Below are 20,742 nucleotides of genomic sequence, written 5' to 3' on the forward strand. Positions count from 1 at the left end.
CCTAGGATAGATAGCTGGATAGAGGGGTTATTCCCTGGTAGGTCTAGATACACATAACCACAGTATGTGCGATTTGCATGGTATCTCTATTCAGGCTGAGACATACCTTTTTGGACTAGTGAACGTCCTATAGTGTGTACTTATACATATATGGACTACTCTAGATATTGTTGAGTCTTTCTAGGATGTATCTGCGTATCGGATTACTGCTTGGATTGTAGCAGATCATGACTTGCATGTGGGCCTGACCCACTCCTTTATTTTTCAGGTGTTCGTCAGTTCCAGGGTTAGAGCTTGGATGTGCAGAGCTGATACAGATATTCATTCCTCCGATTATGTAGGAATCTTCTCTATGATAGTTGTGGATTTTATTTCTATTATTTCAGTTTTGGTTTGAGAATTTTAATAAGGGGTCCAATGGATGGATTCCCGAGTTGTAAACTTATGGAGTTTTGGATTAATGGATTTTTAGATTTATATTTTAAGAATTTTCAGTTAGCATTCCTTCAGTTTATTATCTTTATTTCTTATTTCGTCTTGTATTCTGTGTTCGGTTACATATTAATTATTTGATATCCTTCGAGTTTGGGCCTGGGCCTGATCAACCCGTGTCTTGGATCCGAGGGATATCACAGTTGGTATCAGAGCACTCCAAGTTCAAGTGTCTTTAGGATTCTATCATATAAGACTTCCGCGTAGCGTTCTCTATTGTTTAGAGCTTAAGTTTAGGATTCTTTGAAATCTTTACGATTCGGTTTTATCGTACTGATGTCTGTGTGTCTGTGTTGACAGAATGGCTAACGCAAGAACCAGACGGAACAATCGGCAACGAAGGGAAGCGGCCCGTAGGCAGCGTCAGGAGGATGAATGTTAGTTCTATGAGGAGTAGGAAGAAGTTCAGCAAACTCGGGATCAGGGAGGGGATCCAGAGATTCTTCCACACCTCGATGACCTGTTGCTCGGGCTATAGAAGCAGGGGTAACGGCTGCACTTCGGAATCAGCCTCAGATACAGTCGGCACCGCTACCAGCACCTGTTGTTCAGACTGATACTTGGGAGAAGGTAAGGAGTTCTTTCACAAAGGGGAGCCCACCTAAGTTCACAGGCTCCACCGATACAAGAGCAGCTCACCAATGGAAACAGGACATCGAGCGACATCTTCGCTTGGTTCAGTGCACGGAGGTTCAGAAGCAGATGCTTACTACCTTCAAGCTAGTTGGGGATGTACTGCAGTTGTGGGAGTCAGTTACCACTATAGAGGAGAGGATAGCTTTGACTTATGAGGAGTTCAGTGCACGCTTTGATGAAAAGTACTTTCCTTATGCAGTCAGGGCTGCTATGAAGACCAAGTTTCTAAATCTGTAGCAGGGGAATATGACAGTGGCGGAGTACGAGCAACAGTTCACACGTTTGTCTCTCTTTGTGCCGGAGGAAGTGGATATGAAGAGAAGAAGCGCAACAATTTTGTCAAGGGACTGATGTGGTCTATCAAGAGAGTTATTACAGGTAGTCCAGCCTATACTACCTATGCTCAGGTGGTAGACGCCGCTCTACAGCAATATCAGTTGACTGTGGATAGCAGACAGGCCAAGGGTGAGAAGCGGGGTGACAGAGGCTCTGTTAATCAGTCAGCTGAGAAAGGGAATGGGAACGGTCACCGACAGAACGACAAGGGCAAGTTCCAGGGACAACAGCCTTGGAAGAAGCATAAGGGTGGATCAGATGCTCCCAGGGATGTGGCACCTGTTCAGCGACAGCATAATAGGGGACCACAGGCAAGACAGGGTCAGCCACAGGCTAACCGACAGAGGAGGCCATTTGGTACTTTTCAGGGTAGTTGTTATACTTATGGAAAGTATGGTCACACTTCCAGCCAGTGTCCTATAGTTAGACAGGGACAGAGACAAAGATAGGGACAGGGATAGCATGTGCAGCAGAGGCAGAGGGCGCCAGTGCCTCTACCAGCTCCACAGGTTCCTCGGATTCAGGGACAGACTTATCCGGCTTTACCGGCACCGCCGCAAACTCAGGGACAGGCACCGCAGCAGTTACATTATGGCAGGGTGTATAACCCTAAGCCCTAGGATATGCAGGCACCTCAGGCTGTTGAGGGTAAGTTTTATATACATGGTTTTCATGGACGTGTTTTGTTTGATAGGGGTGCTACACACTCATTTGTAGCTAAGACTTTTGTTGTTTTATCTGGAATGAGAACGAGGATATGCACTAGACCTCAGGGTATTTCTACACCATTGGGTGATACAACTATTATACATGAGAGTGATGGGCCTGTGACACTAGATATTAGTAGACTCAGATTTCTAGCCAACCTATTGGTCCTGGACATGCACACTTATGATGTGATACTTGGGATGGATTGGTTGTCTCACTACCATGCCCAAGTTGATTGTTTTGATAGATCTATTATATTTACCATACCTGGTCAGGATATGTATGTCGTAGCTATACCACGTTCTAGCGGGGTTATTAGCACCTATTTGCTCCATGTGGAGGAGGAAACGGAGGAAGGGACTACTGTATCATTAGATAGCATACCGATTGTACAGGATTTCCCAGATGTATTTCAGGAGATTCCAGGGTTGCCATCTAGTCGCGAGATCGACTTTGTTATTGACTTGGCTCCAAGCACTACGCCTATTGCTAGGGCACCGTATAGGATGGCGCCAGTGGAGATGAGAGAGCTGAGAGATCAAATTCAGCAGTTACTCAGCCAGGGTTTTATTCGTAGGAGTACGTCACCCTGGGGAGCACTGGTTCTGTTTGTGAAGAAGAAGGATGGTTCGCTTCGCCTGTGTATCGATTACAGGGAATTGAACAAGGTTACTATTCGTAACAAGTATCTGTTACCCAGGATCGATGATTTGTTTGATCAGTTACGGGGAGCCACCTACTTCTCCAAGATTGATCTATGTTCTGGGTATCATCAGCTGAGGGTTAGGGAGCAAGATGTTCCTAAGACAGTGTTTCTCACGAGATATGGTTCTTATGAGTTTCGTGTCATGCCGTTTGGGACAACTAACGCACCAGCAATGTTCATGGACTTAATGAACAGGGTCTTCAGGGCTTATTTGGATCAGTTTGTCATTGTTTTCATTGATGACATCTTGATCTATTCCCGGTCGGAGGACGATCATGCTAGCCATCTACGGATAGTGTTTCAGACGCTTCGTGAGCACCAGCTGTATGCCAAGTTCGAGAAGTGTGAATTTTGGCAGCAGGAAGTGAAGTTTTTGGGTCACGTGGTGTCAGAAGGGGGGATAATAGTTGATCCAGCCAAGGTTTCAGCTGTGGTAGAGTGAGGATAGCCTACTTCACCTACCGAGATTCAGACTTTTCTCGGTTTGGCAGGATACTATCGGAGGTTCATTCAGGGGTTCTCTAAGATTGCGGGGCCACTTACTCATCTGACCAAGAAGGGTGTACAGTTCGTGTGGGATGAGCACTGTCAGCGAGCTTTTGATGAGCTCAAAAGGAAGTTGACTTCTGCACCGGTTCTGGCTACTCCTCAGAGCGGGATCGAATATCTTGTTTACACAGATGCTTCATTGCAAGGTCTTGGATGTGTTTTGATGCAGGAGGAGCGACCGATTTCTTATGGATCTCGGAAGCTTAAGCCTCATGAACTTAATTATCCAACGCATGATTTGGAGTTGGCAGCTATGGTCTTTGCTTTACGTATTTGGAGGCATTATCTGTTAGGTGAGTCCTTCAAGTTATTTAGTTATCACAAGAGTCTGTAGTAGTTGTTCATTCAGTGGGAGCTGAATATGAGACAGCGCAGGTGGTTGGAGTTTGTGAAAGACTATCATTTTTCTATACAGTACCATCCAGGGAAAGCGAATGTGGCGGTGGATGCACTCAGTCGCCGACCTGTTGGTAGTCTTTCTGCCTTATTCACCACTGAGTGGAACGCTTTGAAGAATGTAGATGAGTTGTCGGATGCTTTTATGGCTTGCATTTTGGTTACACCTTCCATCATTCGCAAGGTTTTACAAGCACAACTCACTGATCAGCAGTGTATCGACAAAGTTACAAAGATAGCTTCTAGGGAGGTTCCATTTTATCATGTTGGGAGTGATGGAGGTTTGAGGTACAAGGGACGTTTGGTGGTACCTTCTGTTGATGATTTGAGAAAGGATGTGATGACTGAGACTCACCACTCTGAGTTCTCTGTTCATTCAGGAGGCGATAAAATGTATCAGGATGTGAAACGGCAGTTTTGGTTAGGGATGTCAATTTTTACCGCCCCGCCGGGGCCCCGCCCCGTCCCGCCCCGTTAATAACGGATATGGGAACACTTTTTATACCGTTGGGGCTGGCATGGATACAAATTTTGTACCCGTCGCGGATCACGGGGCGGGTAAGGGTTCAATATACATATCCTAGGGGCCCCGCCCCGCCCCGCTAAGCATATAACAATATTATATATTTAATATATTTATTATATGTGCCATGGTATGAGCTTGAGTCTCAGGACCATGGTTAGGGTGCATATATCGCCTAGGATGGATAGCTGGACAGAGGGGTTGTTCCCTGGTAGATCTAGATACACATGACCACAGTATGTGCGATTTGCATGGTATCTCTATTCAAGCTGAGACATACCTTTTTGGACTAGTGAGCGTCCTATAGTGTGTACTTATACATATATGGACTACTCTAGATATTGTTGAGTCTTTCTAGGATGTATCTGCATATCGGATTACTGCTTGGATTGTAGTAGATCAAACTTGCATGTGGGTCTGACCCACTCCTTTATTTTTCAGGTGTTCGTCAGTTCCAGGGTTAGAGTTTGGACGTGCAGAGCTGAAATAGATATTCATTCCTCCGATTATGTAGGAATCTTCTCTATGATAGTTGTGGATTTTATTTCTATTATTTCAGTTTTGGTTTGAGAATTTTAATAAGGGGTCCAATGGATGGATTCCCGAATTGTAAACTTATGGAGTTTTGGATTAATGGATTTTTGTATTTATATTTTAAGGATTTTCAGTTAGCATTCCTTCAGTTTATTATCTTTATTTCTTATTTCGTCTTGTATTCTGTGTTCGGTTACATATTAATTGTTTGATATCCCTCGGGTTTGGACCTAGGCCTGATCAACCCATGTCTCGGATCCGATGGGTATCACACATCATATTCTATGACATATTTTATTCCATGATTCTTGGCTATCAATTCTATACTAATATGGTAAATCATTTCCATAAATCGTGACTATCATATATGCTAACACTCCTCCTCAAGTTGGTGCGTAGATAACTAAGATACCCAACTTGGACAATGCATCTACAAACACGATCTTACTAACACCTTTCTTTAGAATCTACAAATTGTAGAGTGCAAATCTGACTAGCGATGATTTTATCTCAAATGAAGTGACGATCAACAAATAAAAAATGTCTCCTCAGGCCATAAACAAGTAAACAACCAACAATGTCTCCTCATATCATAAACAACCAATCATGTCTCCTTAAACCGTAAAAAACCAACAATGTCTCCTCAGACCATTTCCTTTCATACACATGTTTAAAACATGTAGATGGAAGAATCAACAATGTGTTAGTGAAAATATATACTTCATAAGATATTTAAGATATAACAAACCTTATACTAATATGTCATGAGATAATTAACAATATGCTAAGAAATCATTAATTAAATATGCAACTCCATATTTAATTAAATATGCAAAATAAAGTAATAAAATAATAATAATAAATAAAGAACCTGGACCGAGGCTAGTATTGGATACTATGTCCTTAAGACATATTCGCCCTGCTATGGTGCTAACGGACTCAGTGGCGTCTATCTCCCAGGATACAACGGTTTACATCCACCAATAGCAGCACTACAAATTCGTGGATACGGCGAACCTCCTATGTGTAATACTTTCTCTGACTCAAAAATGCATCTATACTGTATAAATGCTGAATTGGGTGTAATCCGAATCAAATGGTTTGGACCAATCTTAATATAGCTCGATGAAATTGGATTAGGGTCTAAGTGGCTCGAACCACTTAACCTATGGTTTGAACCCACTTGGGTTGGGTTCAAGTCTAGAGAGGGAGATAGAAGAAAATGAAAATGAAATGATTTGCAAATGATCCAAATGGGGGTATTTATAGGCAACAAGGTACCTTTTCGGGTGGGTGCAACCCTTTGGAAAAAACTAAAAAGTAGTTTTTAAGTAAGGTGCCTTTTCGGATTGGGTGCAACTCTTTGGAAAAAAAAACTAAAAAGTAGTTTTTTAAGTAAGGTGCCTTTTCGGATTGGGTGTAACCCTTTGGAAAAAAACTAAAAAGTAGTTTTTAAGTAAGGTACCTTTTTGGATTGGGTGTGTCTCTTCATCATTGGACACAACCATTTATATGTGTCTCTTCATCATTGGACACAACCATTTATACGTGTCTCTTCACACTAGACACACCCACTCCAATTGGTTGCAATGATTTAGATGGTGTCTGTTCACCAATAGACACATCCATTCCAATAGGTGGCAATGGTTCACATGGTGTCTGTTCACCAATAGACACATACATTCCAATATATTGCAACCCTTTAGAAATAGATGCAACTCTTTGGAAAATAGATGCAACCCTTTGGAAATAGATACAACCCTTTGATTAAAAAACTAGCTTTTAATTTAAATTCAAAAACCAACCACCTATTTAAATAAGCCCGGCCCAAAAATAAAAGCCCAATCCAAAATTGCATTTAGTAAAAAGAATAATCGGACTTTACAATTAGGCCCAAGCCCAAAATTTAGCTTGTTTAAATTTCAATTGGTTTCAACATTTTTTCCATGTGGGATAAACACTTCCCACATTTTGCATACCCATTTAGGCTTATCAAAACATTACACTTTGAAGCTAATTTCTCATTCACCCGGAAACGGATTTGAGAAAGTAAATATACCACGTTCATCTCCTTGCGGAGAGAAACACGCTTGTTTAGAGATCCGTAAAAAATTATTAGCGGAATCTATTCCAAATCTCATCCAAAGTTTATGTTTTTAATGCCCCTTTTTTCCAACACCATGTCTCATCAAACCATTCGCATTCATATATATGTTTAAATAATGTAAATGAAAGAATCAACAATGTCTCCTCAATCCATTTTTTAATGGGTAGTTCCAAACTTATAACGCCCTCATTGAGGTTGAACCACCCAGCCTACCCAACACCTCCCCGATATGAATATTTATGGGAATGACTTATCATATTAGCAAATATTTAATAGCCACGAATAAGAATATGTCATAGAATATGATGTGATTTGATTTAATTTCATTTCTTATAATATGAGCATGTGCTCTTTTATTTATAAATACTAAAGTTGTGAATGAGTTATTTATCTCATTCAAGCCTTCACACAATTCTCTTCTCTTTCCTCTATATTGTATTTCTTCTTGGTATCAGAGTCTGACCCAACCAGAAGTGTGGCCAACAAGGACATTGGCCCCAAGAGGGGTGATTGTGACAACCTTGTGGGCAGGTGTGCCGTGGGCAAGTACGAGGCACTGGCAGGCTACCACAGTACAATTAGTATGAGACCTTTTGGGGTATACATTGTACAAGCCAAGAACAAAACCGTATAAGCTTGGGCCCAAAGCAGACAATATCATACTATGTGATGGAGTGGGTCGTTACAAATGGTATCAGAGCAGGTTTATCATGCCCTACTTTATATTCTACTCGTCTGAGATCTTCAAATCAACTCGTCTCCAATCTTTGGATCAACTCGGATCGTCAGATTAATTTGTCTCGGATTTCCGGATCAACTCATCTCAAATTTATTCATCTCAGACTCTCGACAACTTCATATTTTATTTCAAGTTGGACACTTGAAATATCTGTATACCAACTTGAGTAGGGGTGTTGGAGAATAATCATATGAGTGATTTAAGCCTTTAAATCACTCATTGACATAATGTTAATGTTGTTATATTTGGACAACAAGTTGTTATCATATTTATATTTGACTTTCTGTGTAATTCCTTTATTATAATTCTTCTCCAATTCACCTATAAATATAGGGGGTTATTGTAAACAAAATCAAGAGAGAGAAAGTAATAAAAGAGATATAGTCCTCTGGCTCTTTGTGTCGTGAATGTAAGGCATAGTGGTTGAACCACATTATATTATATGTTTTTCATGTTTTAATTTTTCTCTTCAATTTTTATTTTTTCTTTGAACACTATGTGACCGGGAGCATAGGTGTGTTTTTGAGTTATCCCATTTGTTGATTTCGAACCTTTTTTTCAAGTTAGCATCCATGTGTATTTGCAACATGTGTTGTTGTTTACATTTCATTTTCTACGTATATGCTTATTTGAGATGAAATAGATATGTCTATGTGCAATTGATAGCTTAGGATGATGCCTTTAGGACTATACCGGAACTAAACGTTAGTGAGCATGTTCCTTTGCATAGTATGGCACGCGGTACTCTTGTGAGGCCCAAAAGAATGTAGTTTATTTACCTAGCATACTTCTTACTGAGCATTATAAGTTCACACCCATGTTACTTACAGATATGTATTGTCATGTTATGTGTAACATTTAAGTTGTATATTGTATCGGACTTATATATTTAGCTTCATATGTATTTGATAATGTAATATTTGAACTAAGTTGATGTAATGTGGTCATAAGGCCAATTCTTTTCAATTGTATCATTTTCTTGACTCACATGTTGAGTTTGTGTTATTTCACTCTCCATTTTTTACATAAGATGTTTAGGGGATCTAGAAACAAGGCTCTGAGGATAAATTTAGGTAAAAAGAGTGAGTTATAGTTTTATAAGTCTAATCATATATCAAAATATGATTCATTAAACAACTCATTGAGGAAGAACATTCATCTACCACCTCTGAAACAAAAGAACTAAATCCGTGAATGATTGTCATGACGATCGTTGTTAGCTTCACGTTGGAATGCATCTTTCTTCTTCTTCTTCTTCTTTTTGTCAATTTTTTTTATTATTTTTTTTATTTTTGGCAAACTTAGTTGGAGCGGGACTCAAACTTGGGCACACCCGTTCGGGGAGTTAGCCATTCTACCAACTAGGCTACTGGTAATGCCTTTGAGAGCACATCTTTCATGCATAACGTTGCAGCCGAAAAATAGTTAAAAAAACTCTATCATGAGTAAGGATGGCAACGGGGCGGTTCTGAGCGGGTGTACCCGCCCCCGCCCCCATTTACAACCACCTAAACGGGGTGCCTTGCCACCTTGTCCCCACCCCCGTTTATGTTTTTGCACCCCGCCCCGTTAACTCCCAAAAGTTTCCTTTTTTTTTTTGCCCCTCCCAAACCCAATTATACAAGACTAAAGTCTACAATAATACAACTCACAAAACACAAAAAACATTATCAACAGTAGTTTAACAAAAAATTCAAATTACAAATACAATCATGATGGCAACATTACACATTAATTAATTTTTTTTAAAAAAAATACCCATTAATCCTAATTGGGGAAGGGCGGGGCGGGGCGGCCCTCCCCTGCCCCCGCACCGAAACCGCGTGTGTTTTTCCCCATAAAACCCATCCCCGCCCTGAAACCGGTTTAAACGGGGCGGGGCGGAACGAGTACCAGCCACCGTGGGACAAATTGCAATCCCTAAGCATGAGGCACTCTCACCATAATATTGTGCCCTTCAAGTCCCTTGATCATTGGCTAAGAATGTTTTCAAAACCCCTATTTACCTTTTTAATAAATAAAAGTCAGGCTGAAGGAAGAAGAAAATCATTCAATTTCCAAACACCGTCATTAAAACCTAAAATCAATCATCTCCAAATTTATACCTTTTTTCCTTGACAACAAAAATGTGAGAACCAGCTACCATCCTTGTATACCTTAAAACATTCAAATCCATTTTACCCTCAATAACCACAAACCCAACCCTGTCCGCCACCTGCACAGCCAAACACTTCTTGAATTCGAGTGAAATGTGTCCATCCATTAAGGTGGCAGGCCATTTCTATCTCTCCAGGGCACCATACATTACAGATACGGCACCATAATTTAGACTGCTGCATCTGAGTACCAGCATTGTTCACTTGACTCCATTTGTGCGATCCAGGATCTTGATCAGATTTATTTGTGGCCGAAGACAACAAACCGTTGTTTTTATCTGTTTGCTTACTTGCTTTCAGCGCCTCACACTTGGCCCTGTGTTTCCTCCCATGGAGATGGGAATTCAAGGTTTTCTCACAGTTAACCGTCAGCTGACATGCAGCACAAGTCCATTCTTTCTGAACATTCTTTGAAGTGGATACCTCTGGAAGTTTGTTCTCTCCGCCAGCTGCTGATGTTCCTGCTGTTTCTTTAATCTCCACAGTCACATCTGTTTTCTTCTCAGCATCAGCAAGATTTTGGTCTCCATTCTTCACCTGCATGCACAAGTGAAAAGGGGAGGTTTACCTCATCCACTCACTAAGTGTTGCTTGATTTTAGAGCATAAGAATTAAGAAACAAGGTTGCTAAAAAGAAAGCAGGCGCATAAAATGACATGATGCGTCAAAATAAGTGAAACTGATCCACCTGTGGGGAAAGAGAAATAAGTAGCTCAAGCCAGTGAAAAATGAATGAAAACTTGCAACAGGAGGAAATAAGAAAGTGACATAATTTTTATCCACAAATAATATTTTAGTTTTCACAGGCAGGTTGTTCTAACAATTGAAGTTGCAAGAAAGAGAGATGCAAATCTGACTCTTTCCGCCTCATTACTGTCCACCAAGGCAGGAAAGTCATTAATTCTTATGTTTCAATTCACGTTGATCATAATTTTATCGTTATTCTCAAGAAAGACATGGAAGAAACTCTTTTTCCTACTTCACTTCATCTTCTGACCACTGTCTCAGCACTGCACACGTATGATATTTACAAAATTGACATGGTAAGACTCTTTAAAAATGTGAGGTGTCATTTTCTCAAAATGGTCATCTGATTTTCTCATAATGACACATAAATAGATAAATAGATATCTAGGTTATTGTTGTGAATTGTAATCCTTGTTGGAGAAGAAATTGAGTTTTAGGACTCTATAAATAGATATCTAGGTTATTGTTGAGAGTCATGGAGTTATGAGAAGGAGAGATGTAGCCTCATGAGGGAGTACATTGATGGTAGAGGTGAGTTATAGGCTTAGTGAAGTGAACACTGATGGCGTGAGGGACTCTTGTGAAGTGGTACACGGGAAAGAACTCTGGGACAAGAGTTTGTGTACACACTCGGTGTTGAAAATTCTCTACAGTTGTAATATCTCTACATATATAGTGAATCTCTTCTCATCCGTGGACGTAACCATGTTTTGGGTGATCCGCGTATATCTTGTGTTTTTTTCTGTGATTGTTTTATTTCTTTGTATTGCTTCCGCTGTGCCCAACACATCCCCATTCAGGTGTTTATTTGAAATCAAGGAGCAACAGGTAATGATGCCATTATTACCTTTTCAAAACCTATTGATCTACCTTGCTAGTTGCTACACGTGAACTCTGTTTACATCCAAGAAGTTGCTTAAACTGTATAAAACACTTTTTACATTAGAATCTGTTTCAAGTGTGTGAATACGATGACTGCACTACCTCCAAAATGCGATGCACGTGCATGTAAAGAACTAAAGATACCTTAGGGGCTACAGTTGCTGCATTTTTCTCTGTTTGTTCCACTGCCTTGATATCTTTTGGAACAACAATAGGATCTTTGCCCTTGGACTGCAAAGCAAGAGAGAGAGAGAGAGAGAGAGAGAGAGAGATTAAAAATGTGATGTGTCATTTTCTCATTATGATCATCTGAATTTCTTTATTGCCTCCCTCCTCCAGGGTTTCCAACTTGTTGTAAAGCATAAAACGGAAACAAAGAGATAAATAAAACAAGTAGAACACACAAATATTATGTGGTTCAGCCACTAGGGCCTACATCCACGGCACAAAGAGCCCAAAGGGCTACATCACTTTATAATATATTCTCTCTTAATCTTTGTGTACAATGATCACCTCTATTTATAGGTGAAAGAATAGAGGTGATAAATATGGAAAATACATTAATGGAAGATTCCTAAAATCAATACCATAATTTATTTTTTAATTTTTTATAGCTATGAAATAGTTTCTTCACTCTGTTCAATAGAACAACTCAACATAGCTATGAAATAGTTTCTTCACTCTCTTCTCAAGAGCTGTCTAATCACTCAAAACAAACTAATTAGGAGTTCCATAGATTATGCTTTCCTTCTACCAAGCACACATAAAAACATCTTGAAAAAGATGTGGAAATTGCCAGAAACAGTTAGTCAATTCCCTAAAACTTCTTCAGTCAAAGCCTCAGATGAATCCAGTTCCAAAATGCATCGGCCCATCATGATGGAAAGATTTTACACATATTCTTAGATCAGTAGCTTCTTAATGGCATCCTTAAGTTGCTGAATTTGAGTTCTCAACTGGCTTCCCTCGTTACTTGTCACTGAACAAGCAATAATTGGTATTGTAACACCACATGCTCGACCAAGAGCTTGTTTTGAAGGAACAAAAACATAGGGCACATTCTTATCTTCGGCAAGAAGTGGAAGATGAAGGAGGATTTCAAGAGGCTCCGCATCTGCCGCCATTACAACAAATTCCGAAATTCCTCTATTCAGAGTTTTAGTAGCTTCATTAGCACCCTTTTTGAGCTGCTTGTAGTTTGCAGCCTGTTGAATAAGATCCAGGATGGTTATGGCCAACTGAGAATCTGCCAGTGGATACGCTTTTGGGTTCAAAGCTTCTGCAGTCATCTCGGCCAAGCTCTGAAAAGTGAGAACATCATAGGAGAGATTTAAGCCTATGATAGAATATTGATTGGAGTGATTTATGATATTGATTTTAGGAATCTTCCATTAATGTATTTTTCATATTTATCACCTCTATTCTTTCACCTATAAATAGAGGTGATCATTGTATACAAAGATTAAGAGAGAATATATTATAAAGTGATGTAGCCCGTAGTGGCTCTTTGTCCGTGGATGTAGGCCTTAGTGCCGAACCATGTAAATATTTGTGTTTTCCATCTTCCGCTTATTCTTGATTTACATTTTATATTTGCACATTCAAATTCAACATGGTATCAGAGCCTAATTTCTCTTCCTATGTTCGGACCCCTATTTTGGGACATTCCCTTAGTATCTAAAATGTTGCTAAGGGTTTCTCGGTTCTATTTGTGACTTATTTGGGTCACCGGTGTGTTAGTAGCAATGTCTTTGCCCTTGCCGTGTCTCCGGCAATTTTTATTGACTTGTTTGGGCTGCCGGTGTGTTCGGTAGCATTGTTCGTAACCTTCACCATGTGTTCAGTGCTATGTGGACTTGTTTGGGCTACCGGTGTGTTCAGTAGCATTGTTCTTCGCATTCACCGCGTCTCTAGCAGTTTTATCGTCTTTTTCCAAATCGTTGGAAAAGGATCCGTTGCAGGATTTGATATGTAAGCTGAGCGTTATTTTCATACATCCTTTAGCTTGAGGAGGAGTGTTAGGAGATGTTATATTTGGAAAATATTATTATAGGAACCTTGACAGAATATTTGATATGAGAATATCATAGGAGAGATTCTAGCCTATGATAGAATATTGATTGGAGTGATTTATGGTATTGATTTTAGGAATCTTCTATTAATTATTTTCCATATTTATCACCCTATTCTTTCACCTATAAATAGAGGTGATCATTGTACACAAAGATTAAGAGAGAATATATTATAAAGTGATGTAGGACCTAGTGGCTGAACCACGTAATATCCTTGTGTTCTTCGTGTTTCATTTCTCTCTTCACTTCTGTTTTATGATATACAACACAACTCAAATCCTAGAAGTTTCCGGGGTTGTGCTTTTCCCCACATTTGAAATGTTGATTTGTAATCATTCCCAAAACTTGGAACACCTAGATTTCTGATAAATACATGTGCGTGTGTGTGTGTGTAAAGATACCTTAGGGGCTGCAGCTGCTGCATTTTTCTCTGTTTGTTCCACTGCCTTGATAACTTTCTGAACATCAATAGGATCATTGACATTAGACTGCAGAACGAGAGAGAAAGATTAAAAATGTGATGTGTCATTTTCTCATTATGGTCATCTGAATTTCTTTATTGTCTCCCTTCTGGACTTCCAACTCAAATCCTAGAAGTTACCAGTGTTTCTGATGCGCTAAACATTTTAGAGCAAAACCAGAACAGTGAGATCGCATTTTCCCCTATTTGAAATGTTGATTTGTAATTGTTCCCAAAATTTGGAACACCTAGGTTCCTTATCTAAATGTGTGCGCGCGTGTGTAATGATACCTTGGCTGCAGCTGCTGCATTTTTCTCTGTTTGTTCCACTGCCTTGATGTCTTTTTGAACAACAATAGGATCGTTGCACTTAGGCTGCAGAGACACAGAGAGAGAAATAAGGGGGGTGAAGATGGCTCATCATGGAGTTCTGTTTTACAAAAAAAAAGTACATATTTGCTGTCGAAGACAACAAACCCTTGTTTTTATCTGTTTGCTTACTTGGTGACAGGCCATATCCATCTCTCCAGTGCACATATTATTACAAATGCTGCACCAAAAATTAGACTGTTGCATCTGAGTACCAGCATTGTCTGGATTTCCAGGCTTGCAACTGTTCACTTGACTCCATTTGAGTGTTCCAGGATCTTGATCGGCTTGATCAGATTTATTTGCTGTCGAAGACAACAAGCCCTTGTTTTTATCTGTTTGCTTACTTGCTTTCAGCTCCTCACACTTGGCCCTGTGTTTCCTCCCTTGAAGATGTAAGTTAAAGTTTTTCTCACAGTTAACCGTCATCTGACATACAGCACAACTCCATTCTTTCTGAACATTCTTTGAAGTGGATACATCTGGAAGTTTGCTCTCTCCGCCAGCTACTGATGTTGCTGTTGTTTCTTTAATCTCCACAGTTGCATCTGTTTTCTTCTCAGCATCAGCAAGATTTTGCTCTCCATTCTTCACCTGCATGCAAAGTGAAAAGGCGAGGTTTACCACGTCCATTCACCAGTGTTTCTTGATTTTAGAACCTATGAATTAAGTAACAAAGTTGCTAAAAAGAAAGCAGGCACATAAAATGACATGACGTGTCAAAATAAGTGACACTGATCCACCTATGGGGAAAGAGAAACAAGTAGCTCATGCCAGTGAATATGAATGAAAACTTGCAACAGGAGGAAATAAGAAAGTGACATAATTTTTATCCACAAATAATAGTTTTGTTATCACAGGTACAGTTCATTGCAAAAAGTGAAGCTACCTTCAGGCTGTTCTAACAATTGAAGTTGCACGAAAGTGAAATGCTAATCTGACTCTTCCCGACTCATTACTGTCTGCCAAGGCAGGAAAGTCAATAATTCTTATGCTTCAAACTCACATTGATCATAATTCTATCATTATTTTCAAGACTGCCATGGAAGAAACTCTTTTTCCTACTTCATCTTCAAGTATGATATATACAAAATTGATGTGATAAGACACTTTAAAAATGTGATGTGTCATTTTCTCATAATGGTCATCTGATCTTCTCATAATGACACATCACATTCAGGTGTTTATGCGAAATCAAGGAGCAACAGGTAATCATACCATTAGTACCTTTTCAAAAATTACTGATCTACCTTGCTACAAAACATGCACACTCTTTACAACCAAGAAGATGCATAAACTTTATAAAACACTTTTCAGATTACAATCTGTTTCAATTGTGTGACTAGGATGCCTGCAATGCCTATAAAATGCATATGTGTGTGTAAAGATACCTTAGGGGCTGCAGCTACTGCATTTTTCTCTGTTTTTTCCACTGCCTTGAACTCTTTCTGAACAACAATAGGATCTTTGCCATTAGACTGCAGAACGAGAGAGAGAGAGAGAGAGAGAGAGAGAGAGAGAGAGATTAAAAATGTCATGTGTCATTTTCTCATCATGCTCATCTGAATTTCTTTATTGTCTCCCTTCTGGACTTCCAACTCAGATCCTGGAAGTTTCCAGTGTTTTTCATGTGCCAAATATGCTAAACATTTTCCCAAAACTTGGAACACCTGGGTTCTTTATCTAAATGTGTGTGCGCACGCACAATGATACCTTGGCTGCAGCTGCTGCATTTTTCTCTGTTTGTTCCACTGCCTTGATGTCATTCCGAACAATAATACGATCGTTGCACTTAGGCTGCAGAGAGACAGAGAGAGACAAATAAGGGGGGAAATGGCTCATCATGGAGCTCTGTTTTACAAAAATGTACATCTTTGCACTTCAATTAAAAGAGCTTTATGCAGACTCCATGATTAATTCGGACGATAAGTTTCCATGTTATTTGCAATATGGAAAGAAATTGTGTTAGCTTCGTATTGTCCAAGTGCTCCAAACACCATACTGCCTCTGTTTAAATCCACTCATACATGACATCCAATTTTTAAAGAATGTGGACTACACTGTGCAAAGAGTCACGCTGGATTCTTTTACCTTCCCAACTCAGGTGTGTGTCCATCTACAATGCATCTACCAAGATGAACAGACTCATAGCCACCATAATATATTGACAAATTTACAGTTCGTGGTTTTTAGAACATAGTCAAGAACCTTACCTCGATTGCTACTTCTTTTTTCTCTGTATTTGCAACAGCCTTGATCTCTTCCACATCAGAACTAAGTTTCGTACCTTTTGACTGAAGTATAAATGTGAGAGACTTAACAATAAAAACAAATACGAATGTCTGTGACACACTCTCATGGAGATCCCTTTATTACCCATATCTCAACTTAATCCAGTTTGAAAATATCTCTAAATTGTTAAAGAGAAAAGCCATCAAGAGATCCCTCTCATGACAAGAACCATGTGCTCTCCTTGTTGACTGTTGGATTGAGAGATTTATTAAAAGATTCATTTTTGACTTTCACAGATTTGAAAATTGTCTCAATCAAGTGGTTAATAAAGGTATGGCTTTTGTCATGAGAGGACTCTCAAATTTGAGAACAAGCCAATACAATCTCAATATGCATATACATCCATGCTATTGAAGAAGGTGACAAGATATCATATGCTTGTGTATCAGAAATCAAGGAAAATCATCCTGTCAAGTGTGTATTTGTATGACCAATTAGAGATACTAAATCATACTCCCATGACAAAAATTTAACCTTTAAGGAACATTTGAAAAAATCGTAGACTTTTAGTACACCACATATTTAGCCTTCCTATGTGAAGTCTCCAGTAGTTTGAAATATTCCTCATCAGGCAATTTCTTGTCATCCCAATATATGGCCCTCTTTACATATAAAGGCATACCTTGCTTGCAATAAGTTTCTCCAAGGCTTCAGACCCATTCTCTTCAACATATTTCTCTGCCATAGCCAGAAAATTTTCCCCCTTATGAGATAACTCCTTCAGCTTATTGAATTTGTTGATAACAACTTGTGGGTTCACATAACAGTAAGGACGAACAAGGTACGCGTAAACATGATATGCACCATCAAAGCGAGGTAGCACCAAATAGGAGATGACCATGAGTTTTATGTAAGGCCAGAACGGAAGCCTGACATGAACAAAGAGAAATTTATTGAATGTGGAAGAACATGAGTAATCTTGCTTCTTGATAGTTAAATAATATAAAAAAACAATCCAACTATTCCAAAAAGACAAACTTTGTTAGAGTTGTAGTTGGTTCGAGATTTGAGAATTTAAAATTAGGGTAAAAGAAAGTCCACTTTGTGCTTGAAATTCATACACACGGGTGATTTATTAAACTTTCATTTAATATTTAGAACCTACAGTTGCATATAGCTTTGCTTTTACTCAAGGTAGGATGTTCATGAAAGAAGGTGAAAATGAGGATTCAAATGAGAGCAGCCACTTTGTGGCTTGTGCTCATAAGTTGGAGGGTAGTCTGTATCCATTTACTCCTTCAAACACCTCAATTTGATGAGAGCAACACTGAGTAATGACCTTTCTTAAGAAAAGAATGGGGAACTCCAGAGAACATAGTGCCAAGTACTAGTAAAAAAGACTGCACATTAAGAGGGTATACAAAATGCTGCATTTTTTATGTTGGAAGGAGAAGGGGGGATGTCACTTTTGGGAATGGCAGAAAAATGTTGTGACATGAAGATGGATAAATGTCCTATCTCTTTCCTTTTCTCTCTTCTTCTTCTTCTTCTTCTTCTTCTTCTTCTTCTTCTTCTTCTTCTTCTTCTTCTTCTTTTCATTGTGTGTGTTGCAGATGGGCGGGTGTTTTGGGTAGTGCGGCCAAGCAAACATGTTGCCTTATTTATATGAATGATAATATGTTGTAGTTTAGGGGATATTTGGTCCAATCTTTTCAAACGGAAAAATTGGGAGAAATCCTCCCATGTAACAGCCACTGAGATTTACGCATATGTGGCCTTATATGAGAGCTATAGTTAATTTTGTGATACAACAGTGAAAACTCATACCAAAGGACATTCACGAAATAAATTTTTTTCAAAAAAGGAAAAAAGTTATGGTTGTAACGGAAGCAGAGAAAAATTATATAGGAAGAGAAGTGAAAATGCTACATCTTTACAATGGAAAGAAAAAATATTACAAATTGGGATGTATGCTAAAAATGACACATTTAGGTGAAGATGGGCAAAAATGCTGCATTTAAGAGTGAGAGGTGTTGCTCTTGACAATGTTTTAGCGGCTTAGTGACTTGAGATACTTTGTATCTTGCCAAGTTAAGCCGAAGTAGATTGCTCAAGTTCTGCCTCAACAATCAACAACTCCAAAAGAAGTTTGAGCTTAACTTGTTTATCATGCAATTAATCTCAAACAAGCATCAACCAGGAGCAATCTTGATCTTGATCTTGATCTGAACTCATGTACTCTTTCTTTTTGTAGTGGTATTATGTTTATCAGCCAAGTTTCAGGCAAACTCAATAGGTCAGCAAGCTTTATAATATGATCAAGTTTGACTCGCTTATCTCGTAAGAGGTCTCAAGCGAACCTCTAACTTGGAGCTTGGCCTTGGTTCATACATTTGAGTATGTTTCCAAACGGACCAAACATGTTGTTTTTAGGTGATTGTCAAAAATGCTACATCGTGGATGGGATAAGCCTATAAGGCCCAATCGTACCATTAGTCAAGCTTGGCTTGTTTCACAAACCATCCTATATTTAAACCTTGACTCATTTACTAACGATTGAACTCAAGCTGAGCCTTTATATTTAAACCTTGACTCGTTTACTAATGAATGAACTCAGCTCGATTCGATTGCAGCCTTAATCATGCAAATATTGTTGATCTTTCCTAGAGGTGGTCAAACATATTTAAATTTTTGGATGTTCAAAATTGTAAACTACTGGAAAATCACAAAGAGCAAAAATGTTGGGAAACATAAAAAAGGTTCTTCACAAATCAAAGAAAACAATTCTTAGCAATATAATTAATTACCATTCAATGGGTTTTGAAAAACCAAGCTCGAAGAGAGAAATCAGGGAAAAAAGGATCCAGTATGTGATCAACTTCTGCATGTCCAAGTTTGACTTGACCTCAATAGCTCGAATTGAAGCACATCTGTTAAAAGAACAAGTACGTATATACCAATAATCATAGCAAACCAATGATAGCAATACGGTAGAATTTCATAATTCTTCGACAACAAAAAACAAAAAAAAAATCATGCAACTTTACTCTTATGCCATGAAATGCTACGCACACATATATATATAGAGAGAGAGAGAGGGGGGGAAGAGACTTACAGAGGATAGCCCAGAGAAATTAGAGGCCTACAAGTAAAAAACATAGTAATGCGTTAAAATTAAATGATCTTGCCACACATGCATACACTGTACACACACACTATGCAATATTATATATATACATATATATAATACTGATCATGAACTTGAAATGAATTGAAGAGCAGCAAATCAAATCCAAGAGGATCCCGGAGCATCTAACATTAAAATTTTAAAAAATAAAAAAGCAAATTAATTTATGTGGTATGATAAAAAAAATATAAAAAAAATCACAATTTTCTTCCAAATTTTCTAATTTTGTGGTGAGAAAGTGAATACAATACCAAGCAAGGACATCAAAGCACGTCACTGCAAACCCTAGCAAACCCATCTCTGATTCCAATCTGATCTTTTTTTCTGGGCCTTCTCAGGTTTTTTATTTTTAGTAGCAGTATGAAGAGAGAAACTTAAGAGTTAAGAGAAGACTTGAAATAGGACGACAGAGTACGGACGGAGAGAAGACCCTCCAATCGGTTTTTAGATAAGAGAGTTTACATAATGGGGAATACGAATGACCCTCGGAATTCCTTAATTTACATAATGACCATGTTGTTCTGTCCCTTTGTGAAGTTTTTTCTGTTTCTATTTAATTTTTTATAGCTATAGTGTCTTTCTTATTTAATTATACTTAATTAATTTTTTTTAATTAAAATAAATTATGAAAAAAAATTCATACTAATTTGATGACATATTCTCTTTAAAATTTACATAGATTTATCTTTAATTTTTAAAATTAATTGTTTAAATAAAAATATTAAGTAAATTTTTTTAAAAAATTAATTAATTTCTTAATTGTTCATGAATATATTACAAGAAATTGAAAAAAAAATGTATTTTTAATTTAAGTAATTTATTAATTTGTCATCAATATACTAAATGAAAAATCATGTATTTTTTTCGATTAAAAAGTTTAAAACGAATATAATAAATTTTATTATAAATAA

General features: G+C 38.4%; 1 protein-coding gene across 5 annotated transcripts; it reads right to left on the reverse strand.

Moving 5' to 3' along the window:
* Positions 1 to 9,374: 9,374 nt before the first annotated feature.
* On the reverse strand, positions 9,375 to 20,259 carry LOC132294218 (uncharacterized). Of its 5 annotated transcripts, none has more exons than XM_059791985.1 (12): positions 20,083 to 20,259; positions 19,760 to 19,786; positions 19,452 to 19,574; positions 17,327 to 17,573; positions 16,626 to 16,706; positions 16,126 to 16,209; positions 15,804 to 15,860; positions 14,545 to 15,006; positions 14,335 to 14,418; positions 13,985 to 14,071; positions 11,656 to 11,742; positions 9,375 to 10,419 (listed from the first exon to the last, which is right to left on the reverse strand). In XM_059791985.1, exons 1-12 carry the CDS (start codon positions 20,127 to 20,129, stop codon positions 9,910 to 9,912), a joined length of 1,896 nt encoding a protein of 631 aa, XP_059647968.1. In that variant the 5' UTR covers positions 20,130 to 20,259; the 3' UTR covers positions 9,375 to 9,909. The 5 variants fall into 5 exon arrangements, with proteins under 5 accessions (XP_059647968.1, XP_059647969.1, XP_059647967.1 ...); XM_059791986.1 differs by having other exon boundaries at positions 13,985 to 14,041; positions 15,804 to 15,890; XM_059791984.1 differs by having other exon boundaries at positions 15,804 to 15,890.
* Positions 20,260 to 20,742: the final 483 nt, after the last annotated feature.

This window comes from Cornus florida, unplaced genomic scaffold, assembly GCF_030987335.1.
Source record: "Cornus florida cultivar Cherokee Brave unplaced genomic scaffold, ASM3098733v1 CherokeeBrave_3.0.0_Hap2_Chr02, whole genome shotgun sequence".
Classification (NCBI taxonomy): domain Eukaryota; kingdom Viridiplantae; phylum Streptophyta; class Magnoliopsida; order Cornales; family Cornaceae; genus Cornus; species Cornus florida.

Excerpts from the sequence above, each read along its gene's own strand:
- LOC132294218 (XM_059791984.1), bottom strand. The coding sequence starts at position 20,129 with ATGGGTTTGCTAGGGTTTGCAGTGACGTGCTTTGATGTCCTTGCTTG. Across the intron at positions 17,574-19,451 it reads TTTTCAAAACCCATTGAATG|GCTTCCGTTCTGGCCTTACA; the intron begins GTAATTAATTAT and ends TGTTCATGTCAG. Across the intron at positions 15,891-16,125 it reads ATGCAGCAGCTGCAGCCAAG|TCTAATGGCAAAGATCCTAT; the intron begins GTATCATTGTGC and ends CTCGTTCTGCAG.